Source organism: Poecilia reticulata, linkage group LG23 (genome assembly GCF_000633615.1).
Source record: "Poecilia reticulata strain Guanapo linkage group LG23, Guppy_female_1.0+MT, whole genome shotgun sequence".
Taxonomy (NCBI): domain Eukaryota; kingdom Metazoa; phylum Chordata; class Actinopteri; order Cyprinodontiformes; family Poeciliidae; genus Poecilia; species Poecilia reticulata.
The window spans coordinates 2,034,241-2,060,396 of NC_024353.1; the positions used below are offsets into that span (position 1 = coordinate 2,034,241).

Consider the following 26,156-nt stretch of genomic DNA (forward strand, 5'->3'; position numbering starts at 1 on the left):
TGTATTTAATAATGTATTATCTTATTTCATTTTAAATGTTTTGTTGACTAAATATGTTCATCTTTATTACTGTAGTTATTTTTTCTATCTTTGTATTTAGTCATTTATGAATAAATCAGTTAGTTGATTTGTCTATAGCTTTTGAGGCAACCTAACATATTTATGAATACAATGTCTAAACAAATTCAAAAATTTCTTTGTTTATTTAGTGACTTCAAAATGTGTCTGCGCAGCATGACTAAGGTCTGAACGCGACGCTCAGCTTCTGCTGGGAAACACATGATCTATCATCTTTGCAGGGAAAATCATGATAATTTTTCCAGTTACCAGGCAACCAGGGCCTAATAAGTGAGGACGGACTCTGGAGCACCGGCAGAGGACAGACAGCTGCCCACCTCCGCCGCTCTCACCTGAGCAAGGAGGGGAAGATCCGCAGTGCAGAAGGTGACACAGACCAGAGGACAAAGACAAGAGACGAAAAGAAATCCTCATGTTTGATGTTTTAAACATAAGATGCTTCTTTCGCTCCGGCTGTTGTCTTACACACAGCTGTAAGACACTGGGTTGATTTGTTTTACGCTTTTCCTGGTCCATCACTTTCCCAGGCGTTACATAACTCTCCCCATGTCACCTCGGTCTGTTTTTCCAGCTCTGGCATAATGCAGCGTCATGCAAAGAAAGCAGGAAAGTGCCTCTGGCATGGCAGGCAGCGGGGACAGATGGTGGATCCAGCTCGGATGCACGAGGAGAAGCCCCAGCAGAACGGATGAATCATCATTCCACCAACTGCTTCTCTCTCTCTCTGCACGTCAGGATTCAGCTCGCTCACTCTTTGTTTTAGCCAACAACAACAACAAAAAAAAGAAAAATAATTCTGTATTTACAGGCAATAAACGCTTCAGAGGGATTATTTTTCAGCAAATGGAGCTAAATCCTGAAGCTTTCACAAGATGTTGGAATAATCAGTCTCTGAAAGTCTTGGGGCAAAGTTCTTAAGCTGTAAAATATTCATAGAGACATGTGGGACTGAGCAAGTTTTAGTTAACATCTGCCTGTCTGATTTTCTGAAAAAGTGCAGTAGCTTGATGAAACCAACAGCTTGTCAAGGAAAACCTGCTTTATCCAGATTTAATGTCAAAAAACACAGTGTCTGCGGAAACTAACTGCGTTAAAATTAAAAACCGGCATAATCTGTGTCTAATCTTACAGGCAGATGATGTCAGATTCATTTTCTTGTTGAGTGAGGTCAAAAGATCATCATCCCACATCATCTAACTGGTTTTTGGTTCATCTTCCCAAGTGTTTGTCTTTTTAAATCAGCTTTGTATTAACTTCTCTTGCGTTTATACGCATTTGTTGCCTTTTATGAAACTTTGTGATCTTGCAATGTGCTACAAAAATAAAGTTTTATTCACTAACTTACTAAAACTGAATTGTTTCTCATTCAGAAATACCAGATTCAAATCTACACGAGCAAGATGCACTTAATTGTAGCCGAACAACTTTTTAAAATATATATATTACTGCATATTCCACTCTGCTTGTGCTCCGAGGGGAACTTCACTGCAGCTTCATGCCTTTCCGGTTGTATCGAGTCGTGCTTCACCAGGTGCTGAGACGCAGCAGGTAGCGCGTCTGCGTCACTCACAGCTGAACCGAGACGCTGATTGGCTCGTTTGGAGCTCCGCGGGGTCTCCGCGCTCCTCCTCTCCGCCTGAGCCCAGCCTGCCTGCGTGCCTCCATGCTCTGCGCTTGCTGCGGGGTTTGTGCGCTCTTCTTGGACAGACACGCCGAGGAGGAGGAGAAGGAGAAGTTGTCGTGTGCGTCAGGCAGATCGAGGAGAGTAAAATTCTGACTTCTGGCTGGGTTTTTTTTTTTTTTATTGGTCAAACTGGGAGGGGAATAAGGCACAGGGGCGAGTTTGAGGGGTTTATCTGCGAGAACCAAGGATACCCAACATTATGCAGCGCAATTATGGCAGGCAAGGATAAGACAGTCGTGAGGACGCTGGAGGATTTAACGCTTGATTCTGGTTATGGTGGAGCCGCGGACTCGGTCAGGTCGTCCAGCGTGTCGCTGTGCTGCTCCGACACGCACCAGTCCGTCTCGCATGGAGGCAACTACTGGCATCTGACGGAATCCATGCACAGCAGACACAACAGTTTGGACACGGTCAACACCGTCCTGGCGGAGGACACGGAGATCCTGGAGTGTGCGGGACACTGCGCCAAGCTGCCCGAGCTGGAGGAGGTGCCGTGGAGCCTCGGAGAGGTGGAGGGCGCACTGAGGAAGGACGAGGAGCTGATGCTGGGGAACCCGTCTCCGGAGGTCCTGGCGCGGCTGTCCGCCCTCATCAGCCGGGCGCTGGTGAGGGTGGCCCGGGAGGCGCAGCGGCTCAGCCTGCGCTACGCCAAGTGCACCAAACATGAGATCCAGAGCGCCATCAAGGTGGTGCTCTCCTGGACCATCTCGGTGAACTGCATCACGGCGGCGCTCAGCGCGCTTTCCCTCTACAACATGTCCAGCGCCGGAGACAAGTTCAGCCGCGGCAAGTCGGTGCGCTGCGGCTTGGTGTTCTCCGTGGGGAGGTTCTTCAGGTGGATGGTGGACAGCCGGGTGGCCCTGAGGATACACGAGCACGCCGCCATCTACCTGTGCGCCTGCATGGAGAGCCTGTTCAGGGAGGTGTTCGGCCGCGTCCTGCGCAGCGCACTGGTGGAGAGGGACAACGGGATCCCCAAGATCACGCTGGAGTCCATGGAGCAAGCCATCAGCAACGACTCGGAGATCTGGGGTCTGCTGCAGCCCTACCAGCACCTCATCTGCGGCAAGAATTCAAGCGGTAGGAAACACGACAAAACATTCTTTCTAACCACTGACAGTGGAGGACAACCTCCAGCTGGGCACTAAAAGTGAACCGCAACAACCAAAGTGGAAGTAGTTTATAGATTCGTAACATCCAAAGTGATATAGTTCTACTAATTCAGATGATTATGGCTTATAAATATCCAAAACCCTAAATATAGTCACTGATTTATTAAAATAGAAGACCGTCAATATATTTTAACACAGAAATGCTTTGGTTGTGGTCTCAAACAGAGCATGCAACTTTTAGATGTCTCCTGTATGTTTGAATTAAATGGTGAAACTGCTCGGTAGCATGCAGTCAGGCGCCACAGAGCTCCGCTAATGAGCGAACATTGGAGCCAGGTGTGCTGAAGCTAATAGATTTTAGCATTAGCGCTATTGTGAAGCTAGCTAAAGCGGGTTATATCTTAAATTCTTGGAAACAGAAACTAAATGTTGCAACAGTTTTAAGCTTTTATTAAGTCACCGGTTTATTAGTTTGTATCTTTAACTTATTGAGCAGCAGTACGCTAATACGTATAAGTTAGCTTAGCATCAGTGCTACTTCTATGCTAATTTATACTGTATTTGAATTAAAATTCTTGCTCCAACCAACACAAAAACTTTCTCAACCACAACTATTATGATTCTTCTTTTCTGTGTTCATATAATCATAGTGTAAAACGGTCATCTAACATTTGACTGAACCAATATCTCCAGTTAAATCACTTTTAGGTAAGGTTTGTGAGCGTGGACGAGATTATTTTTTTAAATCTTTAAAGCATTTTTATAGCTGTAGAAATTTCCAGTGTTCTTAATACATCTATAAATACGCTTCCAAAAAAAAAGATTCAGTTTTCAATCTGCCTCCAAAATAAGTTCTCCCTTTCTTGGTTATCAGCGCCCTGCAGCATCAACAGTCAAATTGGTGTTTATGGTGAGAAAAAGATCAAACAAACTCCATCTTGTGTCATTGTGAGCCATTGTGTTTCCCATGCTGCTGCATGGCAGGCATGAATGTTAATGAGTGTTTTTGACAGTCTGAGTTGGTGTGCATCGTGCAATGATTTAGCAGAAGCAGGATTTGGTGTTATGTATTGTGTGCTGGCCTTGTTGATAATGCCGCTGTGTCACTCCAGAAGGTGTAAGCCGTCAGTGAGTGTGGGCTGGCCTTTTATTTTTATTTATTTTTCTCTCTATCGAAAAGCACTGAATGAGTTGGCTGAAACCGTAAAGCAGAAGGGACTTGAAACACTGAGAGCCAAACTGGGACGTGCAGTATTGAACAGAAAAAAAGTCATATTGAAGTGATGGTTTTCAGGCGACAGCTTTGGTAAAGTGAAAAGTTTCTTTGATGTGCATTTGGGCGTGATTTGTTAAATAACAGCTTCGAAAAGAGAGATGTGAGAGGCAATCTGAAGAGAAATTGATCTGAAATGGGTCTCATCTTGATATAATGTGATCTGAATCCAAATATCATGGAAGAAGAATCAGATTCTTTGATACTCACTCTGATATGACGTTATATGAAAATTGGTAAATGCTGAAACTGAGGTTTAGTCTTAGACGCCATTATTTACCATCTGATGTAAGTTTTAAAGTTGTTTCAGTTTAATTTTATAGATCTCCAGCTCACAAGGTGACAATAATGTCAGGTTATACAAAATACAGTTCAGTCCGCATAGTCTGATTGATAACATTGATTTGTTTTTATATGTTGGATGATACTTTTTATGTTATCTAGTACTGTGCAAAAGTCTTGGGTGATTTGTTGAGATTCTTCCTTAGTATTTGAAAGTCGTCTCGATCAAAAGATAAAGGTTTCACACTGGTCTTTGTTTAGATTTGAGCTACTTTTTAAGTTGGTTTGTCATTTGTTTGTCTTTTTTTAATTTTAAATTACAATGCTCAGAAATATTCTTGCAGATATGATTCGTCATTGTTCTTAATTGCCAATTAATTGAATTTTTAAACACATCTTTCAGTCTCTATTGACTGCTTTTAGCGTCAATGTGCATCCTTCTTCCCATCTCTTTGCCTTTAGAGGAGCCAGTTTATACAAAAATCAATAGCAGTAACATTTCTTCAGGAGATGCATTTTTAAATCTCTCGTTTTACCGGTCTCACCGTTTCAAGTTTGATTCTCACACCTGCAGCAGAGTTATTCAGATTTTTAATCAGATTTCAATCTAACATCCACTCAGGTGTGTGAAATGTCTCCTTTGTTGCAGTTCTGGTCAAAGAGAAGAGACAATAAGCAGCTGGAGGGGTGAAAGAAAACCCTTTATGCAGGGACACATGCTCCCATTTCTTAAGTGTTCGTCTGAAAAAGAAAAGTGATGCAGCACATAATGACTGAATCTGGGTAGTTCTGCTCTCCCACTGACCATACCTGACTGCTCTTATTGAGCGGAGCAAAAAATTTCAGCCTTTGTGTCCAGAACAAGTAAACGCTGCTCTCCAACTTTAAAGAAAAGTCTCTTAGAAATACTTTTGCAAAGTGATTTCAAAAGCCTCTGATGTAGACGGCTTTTGAAATACTGGAACGAGTCACACATAGGATCTAGCTAACTGTAATGGGTGGAGTGGGTGGAGATGAAGCATGAATGCAGAGATGCACATTGACTGTAATCTGCAGAACTATCATGATGACTGCAAGAAGTAACTGTCGGATATGTGCTGTTACCCTGCAGTAATGGTCCTGAAAAAAGCGACACACACTCTAATTTGACTCTTATTTTACTATTTCTTGCAAAAACATGACTACATCTGTGGTCCAGAGATAAAAAAAAAAGACTAGTACCAGCTAGCAACTCTTAACAGAGTGCAATTAGCAATTAACGAATCTAATGCATAATACCAGCAATGTTTCAAAACTCCAGCCATACATTCTAGTAAGTTTCACATTAATTACAAATGAGCTTGTTCAATAATTTATTAATCATATGTTGCACATCAAACATCAACTTATTCATCAAAAATACATTAAACGCTCTGTTAGCATGAACAGAAAATACACCCAGCTATCTCACCAGCAATGCCACATTTCAAACGGTGTCAAAAATACCAAAAAAATAAATAAATAAACAAATGGCTCAATTGTAGTTTAGGAGCCTTAAGAGATTAACCTAATCATAAGGATCCGACATAGTTTTATACACCAAACGATCAAAAATACCCAAATTCTGTTCGCTGATGCAGAAGTGGTATAAGACCTAAAAACAGATCCAAAAGGAACCAAACAACCTGAATGTTAAGCAGCTCACTGCTGAATTTGGTATCTCTGCATCAAGCCTCACACTTTGAAAAGCCCTAAGGTAGTGATAGAATATTACAGTATAGGTCTCTGTGGTGTAAAAACTCATTCCTGGTCTGCAGTTCATCCAAATGCTCTTTGCTGTTGCTTCCCAGTCATTTTCCAACCTTTGTTTGGCTGCAGCTCTGTGAAGCTTTCACTCTGCGTGACATCTTCCTGTCTTCCTTCAGTTTCCGCTTGCATTGCTTTATTCATTGTGTGCGACAGGGAAAGCCTGCTGTCAGGCTGAAATCACTGAAGTTTGTTTGTCACTGTCTGCATGAAATATTCACTTCGGGGTTTTGTTTGTCGCCGCTGCTCTGCAGAATAAAAACTTCATGCATAGAGACGACGAAAGCAATTAAAGCAATCATAGAAGGTCATCATTCTGGCCTTCAGGTTGGGTGTTTATGTATTTGCTAATGGTAGCACTGCAACGCTTTTTATTTAAAGCTTCCAGTCGATTTCCTTGCATCCTAAAGATTCTTTGGTTTCATATTTCTTTTGTGTCTGTCTACAGTTTGGCACAGAATGATTCACAAAAGCAGCGTGAAAGTGTTTTACTGAATACAGCTGCCTGCTGGAGAAAGAAATCTACAAAAAAAAAAAAGATATATATTTATTTTTATTTTTTTCTTTCCTCCTCCCTATTTTTCTGCAATAGGCAGCACAACAACTTCAGTAGATTTATTAAAAACATAATGAGTCAAATGCAGATACACATTTTCACTTCATCGATGCACAAATTAAATACCAGAAAACCGACAGCCAAGCTTTTTGTTTGGACATTTCAAATTGACGTCAGTTCATTCAAACACAAACCAGTCACAGAATAGTCAGTTGAATATTTATAAATAAGTTGCTAAAAAAAAAAACCCAACACAAACTTTGTCAAGTTGTTTACTTTGCAAGCATGTGGCGACCGTAGAAAGGAACAACTCCGTTTATCCAGGAAGAACCTTAAGTTTAGATCAACCAGAAACAGGGTTTGTGTTGAGTGGCCAACCGTCACCTCAGACTGGGAGAGAATCAGAGTTGTTGCTAGGTAACCAACGAATTACTGAGTTGCTAGGTAACCAAAGAGTGAATGAGAAAGAGTTAGCTGATGTCACCAACCGAGCTTAGCTAGCTGTAGGAGGTTGACCGGCTAAAGCCTTTCCTCTGCCTTCATCTCCCAGAATGCCGTGTGGTTCTGGATCAGAGTTCAGTTAAATTATTGAAAGTTCTTTTGGACGTATTATTTATTGATGCTGATCACATATCTGTGGAGATGTATGTTGTTATTGATTTCTTGTCCAGCCCTGGCTGAGCTCTGAACAGGAAACTCGCAGTTAAACATGAAACCACAGAACAAGAATTAGAAAAGGATGAGAAAAAACACAGGAAACGAGCAACATTTCCTCTGTGAAAAGGTTCATTCAGAAAATAAATATTAATTTAGACATAAATGGAGAGTAGCAACAGAGCAGCAGCATAATTATAGAGAAAATGCCATTTCATTTGTTTTTTTTTTTTTCTAATCAAAAATGACCTTTTGAATGTTTTGTTTATAGTGTAATTTAAAAATGCTGATGAAATGACAATTTATTTTGAAATATTTTAGAGGAAGATAAATGAGTTTCAGCAACATTTAACATTTCATATTTAACTTCCTCTTGGGAGCATTAAACTATTTCTGTATTTGAATTAAATTTGACTGACTAAAAAGCCCTGCTGTCATTTAGAACTGTAAGCTGTCATTTTGCACTAATATCAATTTATTTAAAAACGGTAAAGTGTGTACATATTACACACATATAGCATGCACTGACAATTAGAAGCTGCTTTTGCTATCCCACAGCATTTATTTTGAAAATATATGATGGTAAATATGTGTAGATTTTACTTATTTCTGAATACGTTCACATTTTCAGGCGTTACTGCACCGAGTATCTGAACACGTAGATACTCTGAGAAGTATAGGAAGTTACTGCAGCTGCCTTGCATGGCTTCACTGTCACAGTCCTGCAACTGTTTGTGTTGCAAGATTGCAGGACTCCAAATATAGACTGATGCTGGAGGCTGCAGGGTACAGAAAATAACGAGCTTTTATTAATAAAACAAAATACGCTGCGTGAATCCAGATAGCCTGACATGGAAGGCAATAATATCTGACATAAGACTCATACAGCACAACTTATCACGGGACAATCTGGATGTTTGGAAAAGCCTGAGGCTTCAGGCATTACATTTGTTGTGACTTTTTTCTTGACTGGTTTGTTTGAGATTCACCAGATTGTTTGATCTTCTCTGGAAAGCTGTCAGTCTCTTATTTTGTTTAGATAATGTAAGAATAAACAAGAATTTATTTGTGCAATTGAGGAAAAGCTTCATTGTATATAAAAGAAAAAAAGTCCTTAAATTTCTGATTTTATACCATATCTCAGCTTTAATATTTTACATTTCTGCCTTTAATCATGAAAAAATGTTGTACATATACAACATTAATCTCAAGATTGCCGTTCAGCTATTTATACCGAGTCATTGTAAATATTGATAAAGTTTGTAAAATTGTAAAATAACTATTTTTTGTTTTTGTTTTTAATTTTGTTTTAATAGAAAAACACACAAAAGCTGATGCAATTTCTATGCACATTTTATTCTTTATTTTACATTTTAGCATTGAGACATAATCAGAAGGCTTTGTAATTCATTTGTAAATTGTAATTAACCGACTTTTAATCACTTTTTAAATTACATTAAATCATTATTAGGCTGTGCATTGCAGCAGTGTGTGAATCAGTGCTTCATACACAATCTGGTCAAGTTTTAGGCTATTTGCATCATAACAGTTAAAGTTAATATCAATGGATAAAGCAATCGTCAATAAAGCACCAGGTGACGGTGTGTGTTGCTGGTTTAGTACGTACCTTCAGATTGTTCTGCACATATTTAATAAAAAGCCTGGTCATCAGCTCCCAGGACCGCAGGGATGGTGAGCTTTCCTGTCATTTCCCGTGACCTTCCCGAAGGAGCCGCTCCGACCTCCGTGGGACAGATGACACAACATAATGGAATTGCAAAGCAGGTCTCAGCCAGCCTATTAAATTAGCAGCATGGTGTCCCAGTCTGTCTTTCACACCATATTTTATTGTGTTTTCTGCTGGGGGCGGGATCTGTGTTTGCATATTTGTTTTCCACTGTGGTTTATAATAAGCTCGGCTCATAACAACAGGATTCTGGCAGAGCCGCTTGTTGTCCATTCTGTCGTAATTTTCCGCCTGTCCCTGCTCCTCCTGGCAGGATGGGTGCACGGAAACGAGCGGACAGATTGTTGTCTTTCTGCTGCTGTTGTGAGCATTCAGCCGAGCAAAAGCTGGTTGTGATGGATTTTTATGTGCCGGTAATTTCATCTGGCCGTAGACTTCCCACTCACCAGTTTGAGCAACGATCGGTGATCGCGAACGCGTCGCGTGGCCAAGATGCATTTTATGAGCCTTTCGTTTCGTAATATTAATTTTAACTTCATATGCTTCGGGGCGATTCCGCTGAAGGAGATTCCAAACATGAGGAAGGTTCAGCGGGGAGTAGCTCAAACTGTTTTGGCTTTATTACTTCTCTTTTATTGGACGGTGGATTCCTCTTTCATTTTCACTAAGTAGGTGAATGCACTGGGTCAGGATGAGATATTAAGAGAAGTGTGCTAGCAGTGCGTAATGCACTGAGGGAGTTAAGTGCAGGAGGAGGAATCAGGCCAGAGTGTCAGCTGGATGAGGTTGGGCGGCGAAGAAGGCTTTGGCACGGGTTCCTCGAGGATATAATTACCATGCTGATCTGTTTAATTAACACTTATGCTTATCAGTTGGTCATTAAGATTAGCAACAGGAAACACAATGGGAGGCCTGGAGAACAAAAACCACTTTCATACTTTATATCCATTCCTTCAAAGTACAAATTTGATCAGATTTCTCTGTGTGGCTACAAAAACAACGTCTATCCTTTATCTGATTTAATGAGACTTTGTTGTATATAATCACATAGCAAAGATTCCCAATATAATCAGGAAATGATCTACACTTACCGGCTTATTTCATTTCTCAATTAAGGACATTTGAGTCAAATCTAAAGTCTTTAGAGTATGAGTCAAGTTCGGAGGTATTCTTCCAACTTTAGCAGCCATTTGATTCAAAAGGAGAGATTTCCATTGTAAAGTATTTCACTATTAAATATAGCTGCATAATTGTAAACTATATTGTGCACTGAATGTGTCTGAGCTGAAGGCCAACGCAGAGCGACTGAGTGGCAGTTTTTATCCTCAAGCTATTGGATTCATAAATGAGAATAATCAGGAACTGAACATAGAAAAATGTTTGCTTTACTGTTTTCAGCCACTTTAAAAAAAAAACTTACTAAAGCACGACAGGATACTTCTTAACTCTACAGCATATTTACCACAGATGTCATCCTAAACCACCAAAAGTCAAATTATGAATTTAAAAAATCTGTCAGAAAATTATCTTAATTTTAAGATGAATTGGAGATGCAGTGTAGTCTAACAGAAAGTGGAAACTAAGATACTAAATGCAATAATTCTCCCTACTAGCTTTAATTTTGATAAGAAATTAGGTTAAGCTAAGCTAATTTTATGTTGTGGCATAACATATTGAGAATTACTTTGAATTCACAAATAAAAACATGTTTTCTGACAGAAAGTGAACAGATCAATACTAACTTTTGCTTATTTACTTTTTATGCAGCGAGCACAGAAACAAATAGCGTAGCCGCTAATCAATGAGCTAGGCTAGGTTAACGTATAGCCTCTTAGCAGTTCGGACACTTACATTTAACACAACATTTAACACAAAGTTAAATGTTGCTCTAATTTTTATGCTTTTTTTACATAGAACTGCAGATACTACAACAAATAATGTTTCAACAGTTTAAGCTAAAAACTAAGATAATGCAAGAGGAAGAAGTAAATGTCTGAATTCTTCAAGCTAGCTTTCAGAAAAAATTTAATTTCTATGCCACATTTGTGTCAATTAAAGTTTGTTTATGATGGAAACAAAACTATAGGGTAAAAAGACGAATTAAAAAATAAAAATGGAAAACAAACTGGAAAAATTAGCTGTTGTGAGAAACCAACCAAGCTATGCTAATATAGATAAGCTAACTGCAGCCAATTCAGTAATTATTTTTACCTAATGTTTCTTGATTTATCTTCATAAATGGTTTGTTTTCAGATTACAAATTAAACATACCCCACAAAATTAGATTTATTTAAGAATTTATATTGAGGAAAAATAATAATAAATATTGTTTATTACACACAATAGATGAGTTTACTTGTCCCAGTGTTTGTTTTCATGGCATAACCAAGGAAAGTATGAGGACATGTGGGTGAGAAATGTTTTCTCTGATTGGATTTGTCGCACTCGGGCCACGGTGAAAGATGACTTGTTGTTTTTAATGAGCTCCATGTGCCGCTCCACGGCCACCGCTGTGGGTGTGATTCATGTTCAATAGGTGTCCTGCTACATCTGGAGTTATGTGCGTCTCAAAACAATCACCCAAGTGGGCTGGGAAACTATCGTGAAGTGACAAAATGACCTAGTTGTGTTACCAGACATTACCAAAGACACAAGTGACACAAATCCTAATTAAGCGGAAGATGCGCAGGATTTCTTTGATGTTGAGAAAACCTTTGACAGCTGCTGTCAGAAAACGCTGCTATGTGATGTTACCTGTCAGCAGGAGGAAACCTGACTCAGCAGATACGACCTGGAGGAATTAATAATCAGAGCATGTAGCATGTTAAAAGACTCCTTTACATTTATTTGTCGACAGAGGTTTCAGTATCAGGGCTGCTATAAGAAAATAAAAAAGCAGGAGAATGAAGTTATAAAATCATGAGAATAAATTGATAATATTGTCACTTTATTCTCATGATTTTGACTAATTTACGTAATTTATTAGCCCTAATACTTTGTCGTAGAAAACCTGTATTTTCTCTAAATTAATTCTGCGCTCTCAAAGCGATGCATAATATGTTGCCAATACTTTACTAGAAATATCCATATATTTTTTAGTGGTTGATTTACAGAAATTAGAGGTTACTTGCTGAGATGTACAACATTTTCTGATTACTTTTCCCCAAAACTCACAGGTTACTTTCTTGAAACTTAGATTGTACTTCAACAAACTTGCAGGCTACTTTCCTGGAACTTCCTGGAATCTATAGTTTACTTTTGCATTGTGTGTTTTTTTTTATTATTATTATAACATACTTTCCAGCTCATTGGAAACAAGGCAGCAGGTTATTTTCTTTACTTTTACTTTTAAAAAACTTAATTTCCAGAACCTGAAGATTAATGTACTGAATTTATAAGTTAGTTTTCTACAACATGTTTCCCAGAACCTACGGGTCACGTTGCAGATCTCAGTTTATTTAATGAAACCTTGGATTCCCGCTCCAGAGCTGACGGTTCTTTTCATGGACCTGCTGGTTACTTTCAAAGGGATTTTTATTTTTAACTTTCACATCACTTTTCAGAACCCTAAAATTACACATCGCCATCACTTTTGCTTTTGATTTATACATTTTTAAGAGGGATCCATATTTCTTCAGATGAACTAACCTTTTAAAAGAGAAACCAAAATATTTTGACCTTTAAGGACAGTGTGTTACTTTACACTGTTTTCCAAATGATCCATTGTGTTTCAGGGCCAAAACCTGTACAAGAAAATCATCCTGTACTTGTTGTTTAAATGCCAAAACAGGTCAAAATAATAATTAAAACAACACCATCTGTGCTGCTCTACTCTACATGTATAACAATCTAAATAAAATGAATAAAAATTAACATTAACATTAAACTTTTTTAAGGATCTGTTTCTTTGGCGGGCTGTAGTGTCTTAAAAATATTTTAGTTTAGTTGAGCTAAGCTGAAAACTGCATTTAAATGTAAAGAATGACTTTGTTGAGGTTTAAACCTGATGTTTTTTCTGCTGTAATAAAAAACGCCGTGCATCTTGTCCTCACAGTGTCGTCTAATGATGCTTTTGATCAGACCTTTCACACGTTTTCTGTGCTTTGCATAAATAAACCGCTTTGTGATGTTTGAGCAAGATTTTCAAAATCCTAACAGTAACAATTTTATCTTTTGAGGAAAAAACTAGGAGGCTGAGTGTTATTGCGAGTAAAGTCTATTGACCAGTTGTGAAATTTTAGATTTTCTGTAACAACGATGTCTTTCAGTGTTAACTTACATTAAACCAACCTAATGTTTCAGTGCTGAGAAACGAGTTTGAAGCTTGAACTACCCAAATATTTGCTGTCGTGTTTGCGTTTGTTGGAGGATCGTCAAATAATTTATTCAGCGGAAAAAAAATAACAGCCTTCTGGCCTCTTAAATTTTGCTTTAATTAAGCAGGCGGTTACATAATACAGTTTAATCATATCACTTCAACTATAATCTCCATGCTTTGTCGAGTCATGTAGATGATTTAGGCATCGGTGTGGATGATTTCCAGTGGTTTAGCCGCGTGCGAGTTGTTGTTTTTAAAAGCATCAATCACAAGCAGATCCTCCCTCGCGTACGCATTCACTGCAGGAGTTCGTGAAGTTGTCTGCAGCGGCCTGTGATACATTTAAATAAGAAGCAGCAAATGCAGTGTATTCCTCCTACATGAGAGCGAGGACTCTATATGCAGCTATCGATAGGAGCCTCTCTGCTGAGTGCTCTTCAAAATGAGTGAAAAATTATATTCATATCTCCTTTCCTCCAGAGATAATGGAGTAATTTGAATTCTGGTCGGGGGTTTTTAGTGTGTGTAATCTCAAATGTGTTTGAAAGTAAGGGGGATTTCCTCTGGAAATTAGATTTTTAATACAATATCAAGGTTTCCCCAGAAAGCTTGCTAAGCCAGGTGTTCATCCAGTCATTCATCCAGCAACTCGTCGTGTTTTTGAGTTAAAAACTGTTTAAAGTTGACAGGAAATGTGAAAATAGCATTTAATAATCATGTGTTATTGAAGGATTGGAAGATTAACACCTGAATACCAACTATAAAATCTTTAAAAAATGTCGATATTTTAAAAAGACTTGGATAAATATGCAATGCTGAGCCTGGTGGGGGACAAGTAAAGCCTGGTGGCCCGCCAGGCTTATAAAACACTAGAGGAAACCCTGAATATCATCTGCAGTACATATAGTAATATAGTGATTTACAATCTTTATCAAAAACTTTCCCAATTTCTCATAAAAGGTCAAGTCTTACTCTAATACTCTGAATTTACTCTTGGACGCCAGTTATTGTAGTTAATATCCCGTCAATTGTCACATTTTTTTGTAAACAGACACCTGATGGTCCCTTTTCCCACATGCTAAAAATATTGGTGAAGTCACAGCATTAATCTTCAGTATATTTCTGGAATCCGTGTTTGAATTTTCTGCAGAAATAATGGGAATTTGAGTTTTTCTGACTTCTCAGGCCCGAGTTGATTTCAGGATGTTTGTAGGTTTTGATTCCATCGTCAGTGATTGATGTTGGTCGATAACATCTTTTTTTAATGAAAACAGATTCTCAGCTTCGAGCAGCCTCAACGAGAGGAGATTAGAGCAACTCTGACATGATTACTTGGCTTTGACTCATTTCATCTCTAAAGTCCTGGCAGCGGTGATAAATGTTTTTTTATTTCTTGCTTCTCAAAATTCACTGATGAGCGTTTCCTTTTAGCATATTTGAATTGCATTGACGCAATTACAAACAAGTTTACCTTAATAAGCTGCAAGAAAAAGAAAATGTCTGTCAGCTGTTGGCCTGCAGTGACGAATCTCCTACTAAGAATGCATCATATGTCTGGCTGCAGGGAATTGTGTAATGCTTGTGTAATACTTGTAAGTCATGCTCCAAGAAAATCTGAATATCTTCTAAAGCGTACGGAGAGAAAATGTCAGCTGTTTGAAGTTGTGACATATTTTTTTGTAGCCTCTTTTTGATGTTTTAAGCTAATTGCTTTATTTCTAATTTGGAAGATGAAGAGGGTCCTGGGTTTAAAATGGAAATTGTAAATTGATTTTGAAGCGAGAAATGACACATGGCAGACGCATGAGGACGAAGTGCCTCTCAGAATATTACAACTTAACTGATGCAAATGCATTTCGCCTTAATGTGACAATGAGAAATCATTGATTTTTAGAAAACTGCAGCATGTTTTATATTGTATGTGTAATAAATGGTTTCTAAGCAAATAGAAGACAAATCCAAGGAAATAAAAATGCTGCCACTCAATTCTTTGATAACAAAATATAATATAAATTGATGAGATGAGATTATTTTATCCACTAATCGAGCAGTTATTCTGATGATCAATTAATTTGATAAAAATTTGGCACTTTCTGGAGCTTTTCAATTAAGCCATTTTTGTACAATATTAGAAAGACATTGGCAGATGCAAATAAACAAATAATCCAATTCTTTTAAAGAAAGAAAAACAAGAAAATAAACATTTTATTGCCTAAAATACAATGATGTAGAGTTTGTTTGTTGTACACTCGATCATTTGTAGTAGAAAAATAAATTTCTGCTCCTCTTAATATCAATGCAGGGTAGGAGTCATTTTTACAGAGTTTGAATCTAAGACTTTGCCACTTGAGAACTTTCGGGTTGAACATATCTAAGATTTTTTAAATGCAAAATGTGTATATATTTTTGTACCGTTTGGGCCAAATTACCTCTCTGAATATGCTCTTTCAGCAAATGTCCCTTTTTTGAGTCTATGTTCCAGTTAACGATTAATCAGTTACTAAATTAGTTGACGATTATTTCAATATTTGATTAATCCGATTAATCGTTTCAGCTGTGGTCTGAGGTTTCAGACTCTTAACAAAAGGATGATTGGTACCTTTGAACTGAAAAAGCTTTATTAAAGTATTTCTACAGATTTGTGAAACCAGATTATTGCACCTTTTTTATCAATATTAAACCTGCTTGTTTTTCAATTAGATGTAGAGTTTTGAGAGTCATTGTCTGCACCGTTCTGTGCTGCTTCCTGCTCCCGGTGTGTCTCCGTGTCCCCCTGCTCACCCCGCTGCAGGATGTCGCTGTGTTACATCCCGACAGGCCTCAAACGTCACATTTACAACGTTTAATTAACGAGGGCGGCATGATGAATCGCTTTCTGGTTGTTCCCAGGTGGAGAGAGAGGGAAATTAGCCTTCTTGCTCTACGGGGCACCATCTGGAGCGAGTGACACCGACTAGGCCGGTGTTGGGTGTTATGGGGATATTATGGCTAACAGAGTCCAGGGGGGTATTTGGGGCAATTAAGACCTACACTGGAATATGTTTTGTATTTGTTTTCTTACTCCACCACTTAATCTTGGCTTGTCAAGAGCAAACGCCAACTCAAACAGCTTGCCATGACAAAAGGAACAACATTCCTTTCTTTTTTGACTCTTTCTGTTTTGAAACCCACGGTTACGTAAGCCGTTAATCTGAAACAGTGACACACTGTCCGACTACACTTGCCCTGAAATCAGAAGCTTTTTTCCTCCAACTCAGCATGAAGATGAGGCAATTTTCTGATTGTGAAGGAAGGGAGGCTTCCTTTGGCAGAGAAGTGGGGATTTCATAATATGGAGAACCTCTCCACTCAGTCATAGCTGTGTTTTCTTTCCAAATGTGAGCAAATCTTTGTCTGTACTCTGTTAATATCAAAAATACACAATTTCGCAATTGCGGTGTTTCCATTTAATGAGAAATTAAATTAAAATCACATGTGACTTGTTCATACGACAAGATTTAACAGTTTTTAACAGTCTTAGCACAATGCTCAGGAAGAGCGCAGCAGATGTCACAGTCGGCCAACTGAGTGACCCATTAGCACTTCAGGTCATGAAACCACAAATTAATAAAAAAGCTGTAAGATGGCAAGCTGTCGGAACCGTGCACACGGTAAAAAGCAGCTCAGGCCGGGTTCGCTCAACCTCGCACAGAAGTATGACCTCACTCAGGCTACTACTTCCTGTTGTCTTCTTCGTCGTTTTCGCACATCGAGTGATGTGGAAAAAGTGTTTTGAAAAACCGCCTCATGCTGGTGCAAAATCTGGTGCAAAACGTTTTTTTGAAATTAGCGTCCTTCCATTAAGACAATGAATTTTCGCAATTTCAATTTTAATTTTGAATGGAAACGTTGGTGGTGAAACGGTGTTTTGCATCGTTTCCACTGAGTCGGTGCGGTTTGGATCTGTATTTTCTTCAGGAAAATGTTTCCACTGTTGCTTCTAATGTCACTGGGCAGGTGGTTAAACCCAAATGTAGAAATCTTGGGATTAGCTGACATTTCTCCTCTAAATGTCTGGAACTTTAAAAAGGTTGATTTCCTCATTAGTCTGATTGCTCTTTGGGTAATTTAGTTTTTTTGTGAGTGTCGCAATAAGCAATGATGAATTAAAATGAGCTTCATAATTTCCATTCTGATGACTAATATGTTTTTAAGTGCAATTGACTATTGTTTGTGTGTATTATTTTTGAATATTTAAAATATCTTCCAGTTCCAGTGTGAGGTGTATTAAAGTGCATTAGTCCTGAGAACAGACTTGCATTGTTATTATGCCATTATCAACATTTTACTTGAAAATGGTCTCAAAACAAGAATATTATCATTTATAGTGATAATTTCTGGGATAACTTATTATTAAGTAAGATTTGTTGTCGTCACAGGCTCTCTGTGTGGTCACATTTACCAATGAAGCGATCCAAAACAACCTGGAACTGAAAAACAAGCACTCAAGAATGAACTGAATTTCATTTCGGTTCAAATTCACTTTCCATATCCAGGCTTGTTTAGTACCACATCTATAAAATCTTAAATTTATTTAAATACGACCTCTCTGGCGACACAAAAGATCGTAAAAAGCAGCACATGATTGATTGATGTAAAGGAAAAAGCATCTGAAAAACAAAAAGTAATTGCCATCTTTCAGTCTGGAAAGATTTTGACTTTTGACTTCCCCTACCAGGATTACTTCAGCTGTGTTTTGACAACTCATCAAAAATCTAAAGTGATTTTCCTCAGTAATGTCTGAATTCAAACATCTTAGATCCTAATGCAATTTGGTCTTTAATTCCTACTTAGTGATATAAAATACAAAATACTGGTTCTCACCAGGGTTTCCCCCAGAAAACCCTCTAAGCCCGATGCTTGGGGCTTCCATCTTTTTGAGTTAAAAATGTCTAAAGTTGACAGGAAATTTGAAATTACCACTTGATTGTTATGTGCTATTGGAAGACTGGAATATTAATACCTAAACATCAACTATAAAGACCTAAAAAAGGCAATAATAATAAAAAAAACTAACATAAATGAACAAAGCTAAGCCTGGTGGCCCGCCAGTCTTATAATTCACCGGAAGAAACCCTGATCACCGTCTGTATTTATTGCATTTGTTGTGTTAGAAAAGAAAGTTCTAAGTGGTGGAAACTTTTCCACAGAGATACGTTGATGTATATCAGCTCCAAACTGTTTTCATAAGAGGTGACGAGTGATGGATGGCATAATAAACGTTTACCCACATTCAGCAGCTTCAGATTATACCTGGCTGCATTATCACCCCGTAAGGACTCACATTTAATTTTTTCTTTGATATTTTTTTAAGTCAAGGAAATGCTAATGTTACTCAAAAGTGCTGAAACCATTAGCTTCTGCTTGACTGAATGGGGTTTATAAATACAAATAAATTAAGGATTATGGTTGGTTGTTGCAGTTGTCAAAGAAGCTCAACAAAATAATTTCCGACAGATCTTCCCGTCTCTTCATGCTCCTTTGTTTAAGACACCTTTTACATAAGTGGGCAGCTGTGCTTTTTGCACCGTTGCATTAAGAGAAGTTATGATTACCCTCCAGGGATTTATGTCTGTATTTTGCCACCAGACTGGCTGAACCAGTTTTACGTCAACCCAGAGCTCTTTATGGACAAGTAGAGGCACAGTGAGTTGTAGTCGTCTTGTTTTAACTACATCTTGTTTCACTGTCACTAACCGACACAGAAACCTGTGTGCGTTCGCATTGCTGCACCTGTGAGAGAGCAGCGTCAGGTGGAAGGATTCAAGATGAATGGAGGCGGCGGGGATTAGATTATATCCCCATATTCTTCCTGTGTTCGGTGGACTAGTCCGCTGCCTTTTTAAAACGTTTGTTGTGGCTCTAACTGAAGTTTTAGATAAGTTTAGGAAAGTAGTTGTCTTATTTAAAAAGCATGTTCTCTTGTCTTTCCCATTTTGAAGAGAGGCAAAGAGAATTGGACCTCTCTGGAACCCCATATTTGCACCAAATTATTGAAAACATTTATTATTAGGATTTTGGGGTTTTCCTATCATCGCATCTTATTTCTTAATATGGGATTTTTTTCCCCCACTGAAATTTATTCTCAAATGAAATTGTTTGTATATTTCTGTAAGATTATATGGCAACACTTTATTTGAAGGGGTGTGCATAAGACACTGTCATAGACATGAAGAAGTCTTTATGAATGTTTATGACAGTTGACATGAAGTGTCATTTGATAAATAATGACACTTTTAATGCTCCAAAAGTTGCATTAAATGATCATAATTTACTAAATCATGCAAAGTTGGCACTTTTAATGCAACTTTTAGAGCATTAAAAGTGTCATTATTTACCTAATGACACTTCATGTCAACTGTCATAAACATTCACAAAGACTCGTTCATGTTCATGACAGGTGTTATGTCATGTTTATGACAGTGTCTTATGCACACCCCTTCAAATAAAGTGTTACCGATTATATTATATAATGATTTCCATCCTCTTCATGAGACTATACAAGAAAAACAGTGTCTTTAGTCAGAGGCTTCTTCAAATTTGCTGTCATACGGACTGCTACAGGAGCTCTTTTCTGCCCACAGCCTTCACCATCTTCAAATAATTTAAAATAAATGAGTTGCAACATTTAATTGGGATCAATTTGAATAAAGTTCTGATTATTTTAAATACATGATTACCATTTATAATAAATAGTTTAGGATGATGCAGTTTATTACACTAGATATATTGATGTTTTTTATTGCTGCCAGTCATCCATAAATCAAATATCGAATAATAAGTATTTGTATTAGACTAAATATTTGCTATCAATACGACGTCATCAAAGTTTGCATCGTTGCACAAATGAAGACCAGTTTAAAAAATAATCTCTGCCGCTCTCTTTACTTCTAGTTTTTGAATTCTTTGGTCTCTTATCCCCTAATTTGAATATTTTACATATAATTTAAGAGTTTGCATGATGATAAAGCGCGGTTTCAGACTTGTAATTGTCCCTACTGTTGAAACGTCAAGCCTTTGCACGTCGGGGCTTGTGATTTTAGTTCTTCCACCTCATTATAGGCGTAGGTTGAAGGTGGGCAGAGCTGAGTTTAAAGCTGCATGCTGTCGCCACGGTGTGTGTAATAATAGGAATAATAAAGCAGCGGTTCGGCTTGCCCCAACACGAACAGCACAATAGGCAGGTAAATGAGCCAGATGTCAATCACTGTAGCTAAAATACCATCTTTAGAAGAAATACAATCCAAGCTTCCTATGCTGTCTGGATTTAGAGTAAAAAATGTTTTTGTGTGTTTATTCATTTTTTAATTCAGACTTTCTTACTCTGGAAACCACATTGAAAACCTCATTTTTATTCCACCAAATGTTGATTTCTGAACTTTTCCTGAGTTAAAACTATTAAAACTATTGTTGTTTCTAAATGAATATATATCTTTGCTTTATTTGAGGACTGAAATCACTGCATCTTTTTGTTATTTTCACCATTTTTTATTTTCTGCAAATAAAAACTAAATCTTTGCTTGGAATATCAGAGACATGCTGTCAGTAGTTTATTTTGTTTATTTTACTCATAAACCTATAAAAAGAAGTAAAATCAGAGAAACTGATCAGTTTAAGTGGTTTCTTTGTTCAGAGCTGTATATATAATATAAAACTGCCTCAAAAGGACTGAAAATTGTTGAATGTATATTTGAAAACTGGTTGTATTATGACATGAACATTTATTGGAATAATGAAATTAAGGCAATTTGAAAATGGCTGCTTTAATTGGTTTAAACTTAAAGTTTTATCATGGTAATATTGTGATTTTAATAAAAGTGACAATAAGAACTTTGTAAAAATAAAAATATAAAATTTAGGTCAAATACTGCTCTGGAAAAACATTCCCAATTGTAATACGCTTCTTTAGAACACAAATCACAAAAACTAACTTTATCTCATCATAGTTTTAAATTAAATTAGATTTTTTATTTTATACTTTTATTGCACAAACAGTGGAGAAGACAGTAAGAGACAATCCAGACAGTTTTGGGAGATTTAAAATATCTTTAATTGGAGGTTATCGTGACAGCAATACACTATCATCTTAACAAATTTATCACGATAAATGATAAATGATGTGATAAATTCCCTCCCCTAGCTGCAGGTGTTTCCACAATAAAAGCCTGGCCTTTTCTCAAACTTCATCCTCAACGACAAAATACCGGAAAAGACGCGAGTTTTTATGAAATTTGCCACCTGTTGCTGCCGTCTGCCTGCATGTGCCTCACCTATCTGGTCTCGGCAGCAGCAGCATCTCTTAACATTATCATCATTTTTGAGTTTCGGCTTGAGTTTCTTCTTCGCCCAGATTCATGCACATGCTGCACTGCCAAGTTTATTCATCCAAGAACTCATTCACCTATGCTAATGCACACCTACACAGAGCAGATGCATGACACCATTCCTGCTTCCACACTCCTAAACTCGATAATCCTCAGGATGAATTTAGATTTTTTTTTCTTTTTTTCTCCCCTGCACTCATAACATAACAGATAACAGATACTCGGTCTCATCAGTGCCCACCATCCGTCACAGCGTCCCGGAGGCTTTCTGGTAATATCATCAAATACAGTTTGTTTTTTGGCTTGTTCTCGCAGATGAATGCATCACAAAGAGGGGGGCGCAGTGCAACGTATCTCATTCTGATCTGTATTTTCCCTGGCTTTAAATGTGTGAGTCATTCTGAGTTGATGTCGGTATGCATGAAATGTACAGAGCTACCAGAAAATGAGGGACATTTTAATCAGATTGGAAATCAAAATGTGGAAATCAAACCAATCAAAGCCGAGTTTGGCTGTCTTGGAGTTGTATTTAAATAAATGACTTATAAACGATGTAGCTATTTTTCTGTTAGTTTGCTTGCTGATTACCCCACAAATTGACTGCTAAATCCCACTTTGCATATTTTTCTCATCGTTAACAAGAAACAGACAAAGCATTCATAATTTTTAGGTTTTGTTTGAGCTTTTGCTTCCAATACTAGCACCTCTTTTAACCCCGTTTCAGTTGCAAATTGGTATTTTACCACTTTATTGATACACATGTACCAGGCTAACTGCTGTTAGCAAGTCAAACCCAGAGGTTTATTGATGACAGCAGTTAGCAACGGTGTGTCAGTTGCATAGCATGCTGATAAAATACTGTGGATAATATTCTATTAGCATTTTATGCAACTGAAACACTGTTCACAAGCAGCAAAAACAGGCTTGTTGGTTATAAACACACTGCAAAAAGACTGGCTAATGCTAACATGGCTAATGCTCATGTGGCTAACGTTAATTCAGTCTTTCTGTAGCTAAAAGCTAATTATCCTCTGTTTGTTTCTTACGTTTCTACAAAGAAATGAAAGAAACCTGACAGGATGATTGATTTAATGGAAATCGGAATACAGTCAATTTCACAACAAACACCGTCATGGCTAACATTAGCCTAGCCTACTGAACAGCAGGCTAACTCAACATATGATGACATACATTGAGCCTTCAGTATAAATTGTGTTACAGGGGAAACAACAAACTTTTAAAAACTGGAATTCTTGAATTTTTCCCAATTTGAAAGTCTAAGAGTTTTACTCCTGAGCTCATATGGATTGCACTACATGTATGAGTTGTTTGACCTCGGCACAAAATTTTAAAAATGTATATAATTTTTGCCCTTTTGAATCATGTTGGAAAAAACATTTAGATTGCAGTGCATTCAACAGACTGGATCTAAGTTTATTTTATTTTTTATGTTAAAATCCATAAATATTGCTACATTATTATTAGCATACATCCATTTATCCATATGTTCTACATGTCCAGCTTTCCTTACAGCAGGAGTGTCCAAAGTGTGGCGCGGGGGCCATTTGTGGCCCTTGGAGTGGTTCTGTGTGGCCCGTCCATCACAGGTTAATTTGTAGAAACTTACAGTAGAAAACCTTTTTTATAAGCAAACTTTTATAATAAGTAGAGACTTTTACTGAAAAACCAACTTTGCCGTGCTTAAATCAGCTTTTAACGGAATACATTTGTTCAATCAAGCAAAAAATAATTTGAAAACCAAATGGGGGGGGGGGGAAATCGTGTAAAATCAATTTTGGATCTACAATGAACAAAAGGCTGTGTCTACAAAAAAACTGTAAAATTTTTAATTGCTTGACTTTTATTTACTTTTTATTATTTTTTTATTTCTTTGGCCACATGACAAAAAGTTTGGACAGGGTCTTTGCTCATACAAACTCCATGCAGGAAGCGTACAGTCATAAAAAAACAATTTTATTGTGGTTAAAATATTAAAATGTAGTCAGGGTCCAGAATGTGCAACCATAAGCAACTAAATCTGAATAATTATTTTATACCAATTCATTTGTATTTTAAGCTCTTCTTTCTGATTAACTGACTCTTACACCAAGTGACTCAAGATAACTTCCCCGTTTGAATTTCAAAAATTAGAAATTGGCTTTTTTTTCCCTCTCCCTCGCTCCGCTGGAAGTCGAGTGAAATTTTCCAGGAAACATCAATCATGCCTCCATTTCCCAGACTGAATCACCCCTCCTCCTGCTCTCCCTGTGTTTGGATAAGTCCTGGCGGCCTTCGCCCGGCTGCTCGGACGCAGCCGTCTCTCTGAGTGTTTTCTCCTCCGCATAAATCCAGGAGTCCTCATGAGGGGAGAGCTGATGGAGCGCCCTGCCACAGGTTCTTCTCATGAAGGATTTGAGTCATCCATGTCTTAGTGCAATACAGTGGTGATATATTTATGGGGTTAGGGAGCTTATTCTTGAGGTGAGAAGAGAAATAGATTGAATATAACAGAGATTTACCCTGCTGGGAGATGGATCGGCTGCCTTCTGATTTTATTTCTTTTTTCCTTGAAGCCCTTATGAAGGGAAATCCTCAGATAATGCCAACTCATTGGCACAGTTTCATGTATTTTGGCTTGATTTTTCTTACTTTTCGCAATGTTATTCTTACCGTCTTGTGTGATAAATCAATTAATCGCATTACATGAGGGAAACAAAGAACTGCAGAAACATTTTTACATTGTCTGCAGAACCAGTGATGGCATATTCATCAATGCAAAGACAAGACGGTGAGCTACGTCGTCCTAAATAATGCCAGTGTTTGCACTGCGCTGACAGAAAAAGGACAGAGGAGTTAAGTTATGTGATGGGACCAAGTAAATCATCAGCAGGGAACAGTTTATTGTGTGATAGATGGAGGAAAATAATGCCGGGACTCAAATATATCATGGTTTCTCTGTGCATCAACATGTTTGCTTGCATATTGGAAACATTTAGCATAACAATGCAGTCGTTGAATAAAACAGACCTGCTCCTGTCGTTCCCGCTGGCCTGTCCCGAGTGTCAGCGGCTCTTTGTCGCCGTTATTGTGCGTGTTCATCTCTGCATGAGCCTCCAGATGCCGCTCCGGCAGACATTTTGCTGCGAACAAACACAAACGAGGTGATGTGCCTTTAACGAGTCGGCCTTGGGGAAATAAACACGAGATCCTGAATGTAGAAGATGACAAAGACTTGAGGCAGGTACTCTGAATTCAGCTTTGATTTGCTTTTTTTATATGGAAACCAGATTTCAAAAAGAAACGTCTTGTGCTGGGTTGTCATCCAGTCACACACCCATGAAAAGAACAAATTTAATAGACGCAGCTGCCTGGTTTGAAGACGTGCACAGAGATTTTACCCTGAAGGTTGATCAGATGGATTTTAATCCTCTGCGTGGAATTAAGTTTGATATTTAACTTTAAATTGAGATTAGAATGAATATGATAGATTCATTTGGTTTTGGTTTGTATTGCATAAAAGTAATTACTAGTACAAGGTTTCCTTCAGTGTATTATAAGCCTGGCGGGCCACCAGGCTTTACTTGTGCCTCCGCCAGGCTTAGCATTGCTTATTTATTTAATTCTTTTTAAAATGTTATTATTTTTAAGCCTTTATAGCTGGTGTTCAGGTATTAATCTTCCAATAATTATCAAGAAATATTTTCAAATCACGAATGAGGGAAGAAGGGAGCGGGAGATCGACAGGCGGATTGGGGCAGCGTCTGCTGTGAAGCGGGCGCTGTACCGGTCCGTCGTGGTGAAGAGAGAGCTGAGCCAAAAAGCGAAGCTCTCAATTTACCGGTCGATCTACGTTCCCTCCCTCATCTATGGTCATGAGCTTTGGGTCATGACCGAAAGAACGAGATCACGGGTACAAGCAGCCGAAATGGGTTTCCTCCGCAGGGTGGCTGGGCTCTCCCTTAGAGATAGGGTGAGAAGCCGCTGCTCCTCCACGTCGAGAGGAGCCAGTTGAGGCTCGGGCATCTGGTCAGGATGCCTCCTGGACGCCTCCCTGGTGAGGTGTTTCGGGCACGTCCCACTGGGAGGAGGCCTCGGGGAAGACCCAGGACACACTGGAGGGATTACGTCTCTCGGCTGGCCTGGGAACGCCTTGGGGTTCCCCCGGAGGAGCTGGAAGAAGTGGCTGGGGAGGGAAGTCTGGGCCTCCCTTCTGAAGCTGCTGCCACCGTGACCCGAACCCAGATAAGCGGAAGAAAATGGATGGATGGATGGATGGATGGATGGATGGATGGATGGATGGATATTTTCAAATTTCTTGTCAACTTTAATCATTTTTTTAACTCTAAAAGACGGTTGATGAATGA

General features: G+C 38.4%; 1 protein-coding gene across 2 annotated transcripts in view; it reads left to right on the top strand.

The window, feature by feature from the left end:
* Window positions 1-903: 903 nt before the first annotated feature.
* LOC103459144 (ankyrin repeat and BTB/POZ domain-containing protein BTBD11-A-like) overlaps window positions 904-26,156 on the top strand; it is a 58,456-nt gene continuing 33,203 nt past the window's right edge. The window contains exon 1 of one of the 2 annotated variants that reach the window (XM_008400470.2): window positions 904-2,842. In XM_008400470.2, the coding sequence (XP_008398692.1) occupies window positions 1,975-2,842 (868 nt within the window). In that variant the 5' untranslated portion in view covers window positions 904-1,974. The remainder of the gene's footprint in view (window positions 2,843-26,156) is intronic. The other variant, XM_017302678.1, reaches the window with a different exon arrangement.